Source organism: Stegastes partitus, unplaced genomic scaffold (assembly GCF_000690725.1).
Source record: "Stegastes partitus isolate 25-593 unplaced genomic scaffold, Stegastes_partitus-1.0.2 Scaffold1033, whole genome shotgun sequence".
Lineage (NCBI taxonomy): Eukaryota > Metazoa > Chordata > Actinopteri > Pomacentridae > Stegastes > Stegastes partitus.
Window position 1 is genome coordinate 330,937 of NW_007578764.1, and position 14,687 is coordinate 345,623.

Below are 14,687 nucleotides of genomic sequence, written 5' to 3' on the forward strand. Positions count from 1 at the left end.
CCCTAACCCTGTGACCCAGTGACCCCTGACCCCTAACCCTGTGACCCAGTGACCCTATCCCTAACGCGACCCCTTATTGGATGACTGTTTTCTGACTTCGTGACAACCTAAATACACTTACCCTACTGAATCCAGCTGTTGTCTTTAACTCGTGTTTGTTGTCAGACGATGTTATAAAATCAGGTTTAAATGAGGTGATGCTGGTTGAAGTGTTTGCCAAAGTCAGAAAACAGTCATCCAGTAAGAACAAACTGTTTCTGCTTTCAGCCAGAACGTATCTATGGCGTCCATGTTGACCTTCGTTTCATACTTTGTTCATAGAAACCTCTGACTTCAGTCATAATCTTTGTTTTCATTGATTTCATCAGGTTGGACTTTCAGTTTCAGAACATTTGTCATTTTGCTTCGTTGGAATACGAGTGATGGTTCAGATGAGCTCAGTGCTCAGCAGGGTTAGGCTTAGTCCTACAATAGGCATGAGACAATGAATAGAAGGCTGGTGTCAGGGTGTTGGTGTCTTGTGTTAGGGTTAGGGTTAACCCTATTACTGGAAGTGAGAGTCTGTCAGCAGACTTCCCATCATGCTTTGTGGACGTCTGCAGAGACTCTGTAGTTTAATGTAGTCAGACATGATGGAAAGTTCCTGTGAACCTTCGAACAAACTGCATCTACTGGTTTCTGTTTTTAACAATGAATCAGGGTCAGTGTGTACTGCAGGTACAGGTGTGTGTACTGCAGGTACAGGTGTGTGTACTCTGTGTATTGTGTGGATGATATTTCTTCTGAGAGATGATAAAGTTCATCTGATTTCAGTCAGTTAAGTGCAGTTTTATTTGTTGAGGAAGCTTCACACGATCAGAGCGACGCTAAACTCAGCGAGCTCTGTCCTCACAGGTACACACACACACACACACACACACACACACACACACACACAGCGTGTCAGTGTGCCTGCTGCATCGTGGACATATGGCCCTGTTGCCCTGGATACCGTCTCCTGTTGCTATAGCGACAGAGGCTGAAATGAAATGATCTCTGATTGCAGCCTACACACACACACGCACACACACGCACTCATGTTGCTACCTCTGTGAGGACCTTCGATGTTAACGATCAATGTGAGGACTTAGAACAGTGTCCTCACAAGAAGCTGAAGCTCAGCATGCTCGGAACACACAGCGTCTCTTTATCAATAACCAATAATCAACTAACAGGTCAAACGGAAAGTAAAACACACACAGCTGCAGATACGTGTGTGATGTAACGAAGCTAACCAACGTCAGCATCATGTCAGCGTTCCAACACATCCATGGATTCAGACATGTAACACACATGTAGACGGTCGTACCTGGACGTTGTGGATCAGAGCAGCGCTGAGCAGCAGGACGCTGAAAGACGCCATGATGATGAGGAGACACAGCAGCAACACACAGACACACCGAGGCTGCAGCCAGACGGAGGAGGAGGAGGAGGAGGAGGAGGAGGAGCTATGAGTCAGGAGAGGAGGAGGAGGAGCTGAGCATCAGGAGGAAGACGAGGACATGAGAGGAGATAAGGGACCAGATCAGGACAAGAGGGAGACCACGAGGAGACAATGAAGCAGATAAAGACAGCTGAGGAGACTAGAGCATAGGAAAGGAGACAAACAAGGATGTAAGGACATAAAGAAGTGAAGAAGGACAGAGCGGTGCAGATGTTTATTTAATCAGTTCATTCATTCATTCATTCACCAGCTGGTTTTCTTAGTTTCTGTTAATTCATTCATTCTTGAATCAGTTTGCTTGTTGATTCATTCATATATAAATTCATTCATTCACTCATTCGTTCACCTATTTATTCATCCATTCATTGATTCATGCATATATTCATTCATTCATTAGCTTTGATACATAGACTGTATAAAAGATGGACGTAGCAACCGGCCCTGAACAATGAATCCAACCCGGAAGTGTCATAAACCTGCAGCATCACTACGTCCACTAGCTGCTGGCTCCACAAAGCCCTGGCTCCCATAGACTGGAACTGGAAAAGAAGTGATCACAGATCACCAAATACTGCATTCCTACAGCTCAGGATTGTGTTCTTATTAGTTTTCATGGTCAGATCCAGAGATCAGGTGGCCAATCTGAAAATAAATCAATACTGAATTTTTAATAAATCATCAACATTTTGCGGGGCAAGGGGCGTGGCTGGCTTGATTGACAGTCGGCAGCGACCATACAGACGAAGCGAGCAGAAGGTGGTAAATGTGGGCGGGCAGAGAGGGCCCACCTCTCAATCCATCTGACCAATCCCTGCTCCTATGGCTCCGCCCCCCTCCCACGATTTTTGCGTCACTGGCTCCAAAAATCCAAGATGTCAACCAGGAAGTAGCAAAACCCTGGCTTCATGTTCTCAGAGCAGAAACCAACGGGTGACGTGACGGCAGCTACGTCCATCTGTTATACAGTCTGTGGTTTCATACATTGATTTACTCATTTACATGCATTCATTTATTCATTCACCCAGCCAGTTCATTCACTCACATTCATCCATTCACTCACTGAATGAATTCCGACTGAGACCGTTTTTTTTGTTGTTTATTGAAACTTTGCACTGATTGAACACAGCAGGGGGAGGGGGGCATCTCCATAGCAACAAGTCACACACATCATCATCATCGTTGTCATCACCACTGTCAACACTGTCGCCGTGGTTACAAATGCTGACCAAGATACACAGAAAGTTACAGCACAGAGGCCGCGAGGAGAACCACGTAGAAGAAAAATGAAGTGAGGAAAAAGAAAAAAGGGGATGAAAGATGACTAAACAATTACAAAAGAGTGTGCCTTCGAGAGAGAAGAAGAATGGACAGGTAATGACCAATCACACGCACACCTGTACAGGTAACAGGAAGAATCACACTGATCATCAGTTACTGAACAACACGAGCAGAAAACACGTCACCATGCGAGGAAGATACCGACGCTAAAACAGCTTCACTGTCCGGAAAAACAACCCTTGAAGAAGAAGAGCAGGAAGATACCCACGCAAAAAACATCCCAGAAGAAGAAGCAGACCTTCCCAGAAAGACCTCTGATTAGAAAAGGCAAAGAAAAATGGAAACAACAACAATCTCTCCCAAACGTCCATCTGAATGTTTAATCTAAAGGTTATGTTTTAATTTGTTATCGCACAAACATGAAGGCGGCCATTTTTAATTAACTCCATTTCATTAAATTATAGATGTGACTTTTGAAGCATCACATGTTCGTTTTGTTTAACATGTTTTCTGATGAAGTTGGTCTAATATTCCTGGCAGCCCAGCGAGCTAACACTACTGATGCTAATCCAGCATTGACCCACTGCACGGCACGGACAACATCTCTAAAATATTTTTAATAGTTTGAATCAAGTTACATTTATTAAGTCAATCAAGATAAACTGTGAATAAAAACGTGTATTTAATTATCAGCAGTGTGTTTCATGTATATCTGATGTGTCTGTGCCCTGGTGTGGAACATCTGGACTTTGATTTGGCCTCGGTCCTGTGGGAACGTTGCCTTTAGAAGCACTGATTTTGTTTCATCTGTTCAAGGAATTTGTTTTAATTCAACTTAGTTTTATTTATGTAGCACCAACTCATGACATCGGGCACCTCTCATCGTTGTTCAGAGAAAGCCGACTAATCCAAAGGTTCCTTTGGATGCCTTTTGTGCGGCAACCGTGGAGGAAGAGCTCTCCTTGAATAGAAAGACAGTGCAGCATAACCAGCCTCAACTGGTCGGGCTGAAGCTAGAAGTGAAGAACAGGAGGGACTTTCCTGTTTCATGAAACAGCATTTTGGGTGAATTGTGTCTGACCTGGCCTGACCCACAGCGGCGCTCAGCTGTTGGTTTCTGCCTGTGTTCTACTTCTGCAGATTTCTTTTTACAGTTTTCTTTTTGTGTTGGTTTTTGCTGCATAGTTTTTTTAATGTTATTCTGGTAATACACTGAAAGGCCAGACTGTGGTCTGATGAGTCCTCATCAAACCCTCACCCTGTTCTCCAGATGCTGCTGTCCTGTTGTCGCTCAGCCTTACCACCAAGCACACAATACACTATATATGTATATGTATACGTATATATACACACACATATATATGTATATATATACGGTGGTATTGTCACGCTACCCAGTCGGAGCCCTGACATGACGCATGCTGTGAGCTGACGCTATATAAATGTTTCTCACAAAGATTCAGACGGACGTTTGGGTAGCAGGAATGTAACAGACCGCTGAGCCCCAAACACTCAAACTGTAATAATCAGGAGCCATTTTGGACCCAGTTTCCACCCGGTGCCACCGTGAAGCTGCGGTTCAGACTGAGACCACAGCGTGACATCACTTCCTGTGTGTATATTTACATGCAGCAAGACATACGGCAGACGACAAGGAGGCGATGTCACACGCTTGATCCGGTTTGGATCTGATTCAATGTGAACACAGTATGAACAGTTTCACAGATTGCAGGTGTCAGCCTGGTTTGTTGATGTGGGAGAAGGGGCGGAGCAGCTAGCAGGGGGCGGGGCTTATATTTGGGTTCATTGGAAACAGGAAGAAACAGTTGAGTCTATATTATATATCTGTTCAAGGTGATATCTATATAACACAAACATACATTCTGTCCACAGATTATGTACTTTAATATGAATAACTCTTATCAACATGGATTTAGAGGGTTTCTGTTTGTCAGCATTGTTGTTGTTGTTGTTGTTGTTGTTGTTGTTTTGGTGGTTTATTCAAGTTGTGGATTTGTTTTTTAGAACTCTCTTTTTTTATCATTTACACATTGATTCTTTATAGTGAACATCTAAACCTCCCTCACCCGTCCCACCCCACCCGTTAGGAGTGCTGCATTGTGGGTAGGTTGCAGGCGACCCACTGTTGGTTCACTCCGACGCTTCCTGTGAAACAAAGACAAACAGAATTGTCAAATAATCGCTCTCGTCAACAAAACGTTACTAAATGTACGAATGTGCAGCATGAGTTTGTTCTCACATCAGAATTATTGGATTAAACTGAATCAAGACGAACATCATGTGAACACAAAACCCATAGCAAGGTTTACAGTGAAAGAACTAGAGCGCCCCCTGCTGTGTGGAGGCCCATTACACATTCTGGCCCATTATTTACACAGAAGTATAGATATATATATAGTAATAACAACAACATCAATAACTGAATTGTTATTACAGCATCATCTGGAAACAAAAGGACAAAAACCGTTTTTCATGATTTGACAGATATTTTGTTTTAATGAAAACACACGTCCAGGCGTTATGATTGGTTCCTAACAAAAATAACTGTCTTCATGTCAGTTTTTCCTCCCTGATCCAGAAAGCTGCACTTTAGCAGCTCCTCCACAAACCAAACGTCACCATGGTTACGAGCCTGCTGATAGAACAGAGGTATTGGTTGTTTCTGGCTGCTGACGGCATTCTCTGATTGATGAAGTGATGTCATGTGATTAAACACGACCTCTGACGCTGGACTCATCCATTGTTAATTTCTCTGCTCTGGAAGTGACTGAAACAGATTCCATTGGGCTCACCTACTTGGTGCCAGCTCACATCTGATTGGAGAAGGAGGTGGGCGCCCCCTGCTGGCCGTAGCCCTGACCGTACTCTGCATCCTGCAGGAGACACAAACAACATGGAGGATGATCCGCTGCAGCTCTCACTCAGTCTTGTTTCTGATTATCAAGTCATCTGCTGATTATTTTATTGAATAATCTCCTCAACTGCAGTTAGTTAAGGGCTACTTCTTGTTCCTGTCTCATTTTTCTTCTCTGGTTCATGTTTCTGTGCAACATAAAGTCCTGCAGCTCTGTGGAACCAGAACATGAAGGAGGAGAGAGAACTCAGAGACGAGTCACATCCTCTCCACTCAGATCGCAGTACAGCACTGATCTCCTCTCTGGCCTGTCTTCGTCCACATGGACAATAAGCCGGTCTGGACTAACAACACAGAGATGCCTGTGCCTGCAGAACCACGCGGCACATGTTCTACCAGCATCATGTTCTACCTGCAGTGTTCTGCAGCAGCAGGGTGAAGGCAGCAAACAGATTAAAAGCTGGTTCTGTCCTGAAAGCTGCAGTCTTTGAGGAAACTCCTCAGTGTTCAGGACGAATCATCTCCTGCAGCCACACTGGAGGAACGTCAGAGCAGCTGCACGTGTTTTTGAGGGTGAAAAGAAGAGAACTCTCTGAATACAAAATTCAACCAAAAATATTTTACAGAACTTATTTTTGGGTCCCAAATAACGAGTAAACTCTGACCTAAATCTGAGTCGATGCAGCAACACGTTGCCTGCACTCTGTTTCTGGATTGTTGGGCTCGGTTTAGATCCTGTGAGGTGTTAACCTCACGATGCAAAGTGCTATGAGATAAAATGTGTTGTGAACTGGTGTTATATAAATAAATAAACTGAATTTAATTGTCAGAAATGAGACAGACTCAAATGCCTTTTGTGCAGTTTGACACAGAATCCCAATGGGAAAAATGGTTATTTTCTTCAAAATGTAATATAAAAAACTACAGTCGACATGTCCAACATGTTTCCAACCCTGAAGCTCATGTTGTCTCCTGGTCCTGCAGATGTTAAACGATCTCCATGTCTCCAGACTTCTCCTCTCTGCTCATCAGATGTAGAAAGATGTTCCACCATCAGCTGAATGCATCTCCACCAACTGGCTCCTCTGTTCTCTGGTTCTGATCCGTGCTGCATCTATTCATTGATCCAGTAGGTTGGATGTTCCTCTCAGTCTCTTGTGTATACCGTAAAGTCAAGTGTTACAGGTTCTGGCTATTTTTAAACCTCCCATGTCCCCAAGTTCAGAAAATGAATCAATGTCTCAAACATTCTCAGTTTTTCTTTCAGTTTTTCAGCAAAAAACACAATAGAAATGGATTTTCACCACATGGGACCGGTTTGTCTGGGAACTGGGCTCCTGAATTCGTCTCATTCAGAAGTTACCTGAACAGCAGTGTGTCAGCTCACCTGGTTGTATCCTTGCTGGCTGTAGTCTGGCTGGTAACCTCCCTGGTTGCTGGCGTATGGGTCTTGTTCATACGCCCCCTGCTGGCCGTAGGTGTCTGGTGCCGCAGGTTTTGTCTGAGGAGGTGGAGCACGCATGAAGGGCGCGATGATGCCCGTTTCTTTAAAGACGAACCACAGGTTTCCCACCCACAGCACCAGGTTAATGAAGCCGAATGCCTGCGGGACAACATGACTCCTGTTGTTAGTCTCATTAACACATTATGTCATCGTTCTTGTCTAATCTTTCTAAACAAACAGCCTGTGAAAATTCAGATTTAAATCATGAGAAACACACGGCACTCAAGCAGATAGCTACAGACTGTGAGGACACTTTTTGGAAAGTGGGGGTTCAGCAACACGATGCCACAACCAGCAGATGGACAAAACAGGAAAAGGCTGGCAGGATCGTGATGTTCCTGCCAGCTGACAAAGGCAGATGCACCGTGGTACTCAACACAGCTGGCTATCAGAAGAAAACAACAACTTTACTCAGCGTACCTATGAGGCCCGACAAAGAGATCCCACCAACAGCTACAAGAAGAATGTTGTAGAGTGCCTCCAACAGCTGGAAACAGAAAAAGCCTTTGTCTGGCCATCTGATTGCCGACTTTTTCCTGGAGAAGATACATCATGCATGTATGGTCCTAAAATAACCAAGGGAGCACCACTCAGCCAGATATGATCCTGCTGGAGCTCTGCCTGACCACCATTTGCTACAAGTAGAATGAAGGTTCCTACAGACTGAAGCTCAGCTGAGCCATGGACTCTCCAGGTTTACCCACTGTGGAGAACCTCTGCATGGAGAAGGTGGAAAACAGAGCCTGAGCTCGTTTAAGGGAACAACTCCGAGCCACTGGTTCAGACAGGTGGACAACACTTGGTTAGAAGCCTTCACGAAGCACAGTACCTTGATGCAGAGCAACAACAAGTTCACACGGGATTACAAACTTAAAGAACCTTCAAGCACCGGGCTGAGAATGTTCCGACCAATGTAAGGGAAAGCAGAGGGAAGACTCTAACATTAAGAAAACACTGAGGCACTGTGGTTCTTTCAACTGGGCCTTCATCAAATCAATGAAAAGATCTGGAAAACACAGCACCACAGCAAGCAGAGAAGAGAAACAGGAGGAACAGCATCATTCCATATGTAGCTGGAGTATCTGAAAAACGGAAACGGAAACAGATTTCCTCCAAACACAACAAACCAACAACACTGAGGCGCAAACTGGTTCACCCTGAGGATGAAACACCAGACAGCAGCTGAGCAGTGATGTCTATACAGGAGAGACTAAACTACAGCAGAGACCAGACATCGGGACCAGACCAGCATCCAGCTGAAGCATCAGAGACACTGTAAGGACAGAAAAGTCCACGTTCTGGACAGAGAAGATGGGTTGAGAGAAAACTAAGGGGAAACATCCATCTCCAAACAGAGAGGTCTACAGCACCAACTACCAGTTAGGTATAACTCGGTGATAAGGTGTCTCCCAAGAAAGTTTCTCCATCATTAACATCTGGAGTCCTGACATGGCAGTTTCATTTGTTCCGTAAACTGACAGCTCCACGACCAGTATTGCTGTTGTTGTCGTTGGATCACCTGGTTTCACACCTGGAGACAGGTGAGTCCTGGGTCATCAATGGGCCTTTCGTCATGTGACACCTGGAAATCGCCATCAGGCAGTTGGAACTGAAGAAGCCTCCAGGATGAAAGTTGAAATGTCTTCAAGAACCTAAAAGAGGTGGCTGTGGCTCAGGAGGTCGAGCGGTTGTCCTCTGATCACAAGGTTGCCGGTTCGATCCCCAACCCCACAGCCCAAGTGTCCTTGGGCAAGACCCTGAAGTTAAGGTTGCTCCCAGTGGCAGCAGCACCTTGTGGCATGGCAGCTCTGTCACTGTTGGTTTATGAATGTGTATCTACTCTCAGGTGTATGTCACTTTGGATAAACGTGTGTGCTCAATGAAACTGTAAAAGTCCAGTTTGATTGTGTTTCAGTCGCTCTTGTTTGACTGCTTGTGTTTAGACCTGGGCCAAAATATTTTTACAATATATTTACAAAACATATGAAAATGTAAAAAGAAAAGTCCAGTCAAGGCTGTAAAGTTCTCTGGTGGATGTATGCACTGTTTTGTTTAGGGTGGAAATGATGATAATGAATGAAAGGGAAATCCAGCTGACAGTTCAAAGTATAACGGAAAACATATGGCTCCAGTTTCACGACAGATTCAGTCGTGGTTTGAGCTCATAGTTCACAAAACAAACAACACTCCTGTTGGAAGGACTGTTGTGTCTCTTGGTAAGACAGTCTTACCACAGAGGTGTTGAGTCCAGACATGACCGGGTCGTGGACTTCACGGCAGTGGTTTCCCTCGGAATTACAGGCAGCGATCATGGTGATGACTTTATCAGGGTCGGTAGCCGTCTTCACGTCCGACAGACCTTTGGCCCAGGCTGCCGAACTCACCAGCCACATGAAGGCGAACACGCCGGTCACACCAAGGTCCTGCAACAACAACTCATAGTGTGTTAGGAGGAACATTTCCCAGAATTCAGCTGGGCAGTCAGGTGGATGCACTTACAATCAGCGGGCCTTTGTTGTTCTCTTTGTACTTTTCAAAGAAGAAGATGTAGATGCTAAGAGCTGCCGTAGAGTACAGGAAGGCAAAGACGCCGATGGTGACGAAGAATTCGGCCGAGGAGGAGTAGTCCCCAACGAGGAACAACCGTTCCTTGTTCCCCTCATTACAGGTGGGCGCATCAAAGTATACCTGGTGGAGTCTGACGGAGGAAGAGTCTAAGCTGTGAAACATCTCAACAAGTCATGACAAACAGCAGCTGATCACTCATCTTCTGTCATTTCCTGCCAGATGTTGCTGTAGGACAGGAAGCTGCTCAAACTAACTGCAGCAGGATCATGAGCAGAAACACGCCTGAAGACCAAAGAAGACAAAGCGGTGCTGGAAATTCTTCAGTTAATGTTTTCATTTATAAAGAAGCAGTTTGGATTCAGCTGATTCTGCATGTCAGCTGTTACAAACAGAAACTGTGCTAGAGTTAATGTTGGATACATCACGAGGCTAGAAATGATCGGACCGAGCCTGACGGAGTTCTGAGTCACGCTTGACTCTACCTGATGAATGTAATACATCTCTTGTAGCTGTCCACCAGCTCCTGAGGGGAAGTCTGGCTCTGACACTGCTACATGTTCCTCCAGCCATGTTTCCAGAATGTATTTTTATGCACATTTTAAAGAATGAAATTAGAAAAGTTTGATGAAGATGATAAAACCCCTACAAAAATGTTTGCAAAAGACAGTAACTTGAAGTGATATTTGACTTTTTCTAAAAAGCGTTATTGAGCTTCATGGAAGATGAAAACGTCTTTCCTCAATAAGTTCTGACACTGAAGTCATGTGACCAATCAGAGGTTTGTGACAGCACCAAACATGGCCGACAGCAGCTGGCAGTAAAGAATAATTTCAACCTGATCAACTGAAACATTTCTGTAGATTCCCTGTATTTCTGTCTGTAGACGGACAACATTTGGTTTGTTTCTTCTTTCGGTGAAAGGAAAGCGAGCTGATGACTATCTGATGGATGGAAAGTGGTGTTAAAGTTTGGCCACAGGAACTAATGTACCCTAAGTTTATGACTTTATTCTGGTGTTTTCTTTAAACCTATGAGTTTGTACAGCTTTAGCGCACATCGTAATGCCAGACTTGGTTTAGTAGTTTTTATATTTCATGACAGCCATATCGTGGGTTTTTCAGAATATTTATGTGGGATAATCTTGCAAAAAACAAAACTGTTCAAAAGTAAAACATTCAGTGTTTGCAGAGATGACTTGTGTTCTCACCTGAACGGATACTCAAACTCCACGTCTATGCTCCGGTCGGTGTCCGTGTGGTTCTTCTTGCACTCGACCGTCATCCGGAACATCCCAGAATAACTGCCGCAGGTGGAGAAGGCAAAAATAGCGAAGAACTGGAGGAGGAAGAAGAACAAAAACTGTAAGGAAAAATGCGAACGCTGTAGTAGGATTTCAGCCGCAAAGAAATCAGCTGTTTGGAAGAATCGAGGGTTCTGTTGATACGCATGTCAACAAACGGGTCAGTATGTCCGCTATCAGACCAGACAGAAGAATCCCACATGGAGAGCTCAGAGGTGGAGAAATGAGTGAGACAGCAGGATGAAACCAGATCACGATGATCTTTTTATGTGAAAACATCTTATGCAGGTTTTTAGTTGTGGATTCTCCAAAGCGGTGGCTGGTGGAGGCTGGTGAGCACGCCTGTAGTCCAGGCTGCAGCTTTTTGCTTCATAAATAATTTAGTCCAACACATTCTCTGTTAAACTAAACGTGAACAGATCAGTGAGTCAAAGGCAATGCATAAATGAAAGACAAATCATTTCATCATCAGCAGTTGCAGAGGAGGTGTTACCTCCTGCAGGACGATGACTCATCATCACGTCTGTCTTTAGCGTGTGAAGCTAGAAATCAAACCCACTGGCTCCGCCCACTTCCCATGCTAACTTAGCAGGAAGACATCAGAATTTGTTAATCTTATCGATTTGGTGGCATCTGAAATGTTCTCAACAGCTTAAAGTTGGTGTGACTCCTGGGACATGCTCTGAGGAATAGTTTCTGTTTAAAGTTTGTTATTGTCTGACAGGAATGACTTAGAGTGAACAAAGTTTTGCGTGTCTGATGGACACTCTTTGGCCCAGTAGTTGTGTGTCCTTAGCAGTACCAGAGGCTCTGCTGCTGTGTGAAGTGTAATCAATGACTGCTAGTGAAGAGATCAGAAAGGGAACATAAACAACATGGGAAACAGGAAGTGCTCCATAAACTTAAAGAAAATATAACCAAGTTCGATGAGATACGAACAGATACGGCTGAGGGCGCCTTCCCACGAGCTGAGAAATAAGGCCAGCAGGTTATTAGCATTTCAGTTACAGAAGGCACAAGTGAGCCGACTAGTTCCTAAAATGAAACAGCCTCATTCTAATGAAACAAGCCCAAAAACAATATCCCACGCCTTAGCTAAATACTATGAACAACTACATGAGGGTCAACCACAAGAATCACAAAACGAAAAAATAGAGGATTTCTTTAAAAACCTCAAGTTGGCCAGACTGACGGCTGGTACAACCAGTTAGACAAGAGGAGATGAAAGAAACAATAGTTAAATTAAAAAACAATAAGTCACCTGGAATAGACGGATTTTCTGGAGAATATTACAAAGTATTCGTGAATGATGTCACTCCTGTATTATGCAAGCTATATAGCGATGTGTTAAACTCTGGAAACCCTCTGTAGCGTGGTCGGAGGCGATCACCACAGTCCTGCATAAGGAAGGAAAAGACCCATCGCAGTGTTCAAGCTATCGTCCAATAAGTCTGTTATGTGTGGACTACAAAATATTAACATCTACTTTGGCAACTGGAATACAAAAATACATTAAGAAATGAATAAATCCAGATCAGACAGGGTTTATTTCAGGTCGCCATGGGACAGGTAAAATAAGGAGGGTGTTAAACCTGCAATCACTTATGGCCAAAGATGCACAAACGTCAATGCTTGTCAGCTTAGACGGCCGGGTAGACAATTTCTAGAACAAACACTGACTGAGATGGGATTTGGTGAAAAATTTGCTCGTTGGTTTCGGTTGTTATACAAGAATCCAAAATGGAAAATGAGAGTAAATGGGCACTGCTGTGATTTTTGTTTGATGTAGAGAAAGTGAGACCGTCCTCTTTGTTCTTAGCATGGAGCCTCTGACGTCCTGATTGAAGGGTTGAGGACGGTGGGAGGAGAACTCATAAAATGTCCCTCTTTGCGGATGATGTCCTGCTTTTTATAAAACATCCTATTGCTACAATACCTCGACTCGTGCAGTGTCTGAAAAATTATGGAGGGATCTCTGGATATAAAATGAATCGGATTAAATCAGAAGCAATGATGATATCAGGGATGTGGACAAATCAACTTAACAAGACAGCAGCATTTATTTCACTGGTCAAAACTGGGGCTACGCTCTTTAGGAATTACTATAACTCCTCAAACCACAAAACTTTTTGAAGCAAACTATAATAAGCTAATTAAACAAGTAAAGAGCGACCTGAACCGCTGGGAAGTCCTCCCCCTGTCTCTGCCGGGCAGAGTCGAAACGGTGCGATGGATGTGCTTCCTCGTCTCCTGGTTGTATTTCAGTCACTGCCCACAAGAGTTCCAGTTTCCATTTTTACCATGTTAAACAAATTAATCTCTCAATTTATATGGCAACACAAGAGACCCAGAATTAGACTTAAAATACTTAATTTGGCTAAAGACAAACGAGGTCTGGCACTGCTGAATTTGACATTTTGCTACTGGGCAGCTCAGCGAGCAGCGACTGTGGATTGGATCAGCAGAGACGAGGAGACAAAGTGGGCTCAGATAGAAAAGGGCAGGTTAAGGTGCACCGCTATCGGTCGTACCTGTCAGTGAAATGAAGACTGGAAATGAATGGATAAAACATACTATAAAGGTTTGGGCAGAAGTTAAAAGAGGTCTAAAGATAGTGGATCTATTTTCCCAGTTATAGCAGCTAATATCGATTTTCCACCTTTGGTTTCAGATCATGGTTTCAGGTGATGGGCAGCTAAAGGTCTCATTATCTTTAATCAACTCACTGAAAGTCCTTTGCCCAGCTTCAGGAACAATTTGATTTTCCCTCTCATGATTTTTATGGATATTTGCAAATTAGGCATTATATTATAAATCATAAAGACAAAGAGCGAACTGCAAAATCCCAAATAGAACAATATTTATTGAAATGTTGGAATAAGGTCTCCCAGTGCGTAAACACATCTCTTACGTCTATATAGAAGACTTTCAGCAGACCTATGTGAGAAGACCTATAATATTAAGGAGAATGGGAACTGGAATCTAATACTACAATAGAAAATGACCTTTGGGATGAACTTTCTAGCAGCAGTCATACAGGTCTGAGCAGTCAGCGGTGCAAGGAATCGACTGGAAACTCCAACTCAGATTGTTTCGCTCCCCTTTGGCTGTTTCAGATGTTGTTAAAGACCTCAGCTGCTCTGTGCTGGAGACAATGCGGTAAAATAGGTGATCAGACGCACATGTTCTGGGACTGCCCAGTGATTTTTGAGTACTGGAAAAATATTAAAGACGAAATTGAGAAAATGATGAAAAGGGAAATCCCCACAAACATGCTGTTTTATTTGCTGGGTGTTAGAACGCTCGACCTTTTCACTGCTGACCAGTTGCCAAGAAAAATCTCCCAGCAAACCGGAAGAATGTTCAACCACCGACTGTGGCTGAATGGAAGCAGAGGATGAGACAGGTGTCTCCTGGAAAGAATGACCGCATCATCAGAGTGGAGAATGGAGCTTCTTCACTGGAGGCGGAGCTTCAATGGGACTATTTAGCTTGTTTAGGCTTTTCTGTAAGTGATGGACATGGACCCAGAAATGGACCCTGTCCTGATGAAAATTTGCCTTCTTTTCTTTTTCTTTTCTTTTTATTATTTTTTTTATTATTAATCATCAGTCCAACTGTAGGACAGAGTCTAAAGGTAGGACAGAGTCTAACTGGAGGACAGAGTCTAACTGGAGGA

At 43.8% G+C, this 14,687-nt stretch overlaps 2 protein-coding genes across 3 annotated transcripts in view; both read right to left on the reverse strand.

Annotated features, from left to right (window-relative positions):
• The window catches only part of pcsk1nl (proprotein convertase subtilisin/kexin type 1 inhibitor, like), a 7,886-nt gene extending 6,484 nt beyond the window's left edge, over window positions 1-1,402 (reverse strand). Inside the window, exon 1 of the mRNA XM_008295249.1 lies at window positions 1,349-1,402. Within this exon, the coding sequence (XP_008293471.1) occupies window positions 1,349-1,402 (54 nt within the window). The remainder of the gene's footprint in view (window positions 1-1,348) is intronic.
• A 1,161-nt stretch (window positions 1,403-2,563) lies between these two features.
• Window positions 2,564-14,687, reverse strand: part of LOC103367257 (synaptophysin-like) — a 16,503-nt gene continuing 4,379 nt past the window's right edge. Inside the window, exons 3-8 of one of the 2 annotated variants that reach the window (XM_008295237.1) lie at window positions 10,916-11,043; window positions 9,640-9,838; window positions 9,372-9,563; window positions 7,024-7,239; window positions 5,579-5,655; window positions 2,564-4,927 (exon numbers count right to left, since the gene is read on the reverse strand). In XM_008295237.1, coding sequence (XP_008293459.1) covers window positions 5,590-5,655; window positions 7,024-7,239; window positions 9,372-9,563; window positions 9,640-9,838; window positions 10,916-11,043 — 801 coding nt within the window. In that variant the 3' untranslated portion in view covers window positions 2,564-4,927; window positions 5,579-5,589. Of the gene's footprint in view, window positions 4,928-5,574; window positions 5,656-7,023; window positions 7,240-9,371; window positions 9,564-9,639; window positions 9,839-10,915; window positions 11,044-14,687 lie in introns of both variants that reach the window. The other variant, XM_008295236.1, reaches the window with a different exon arrangement.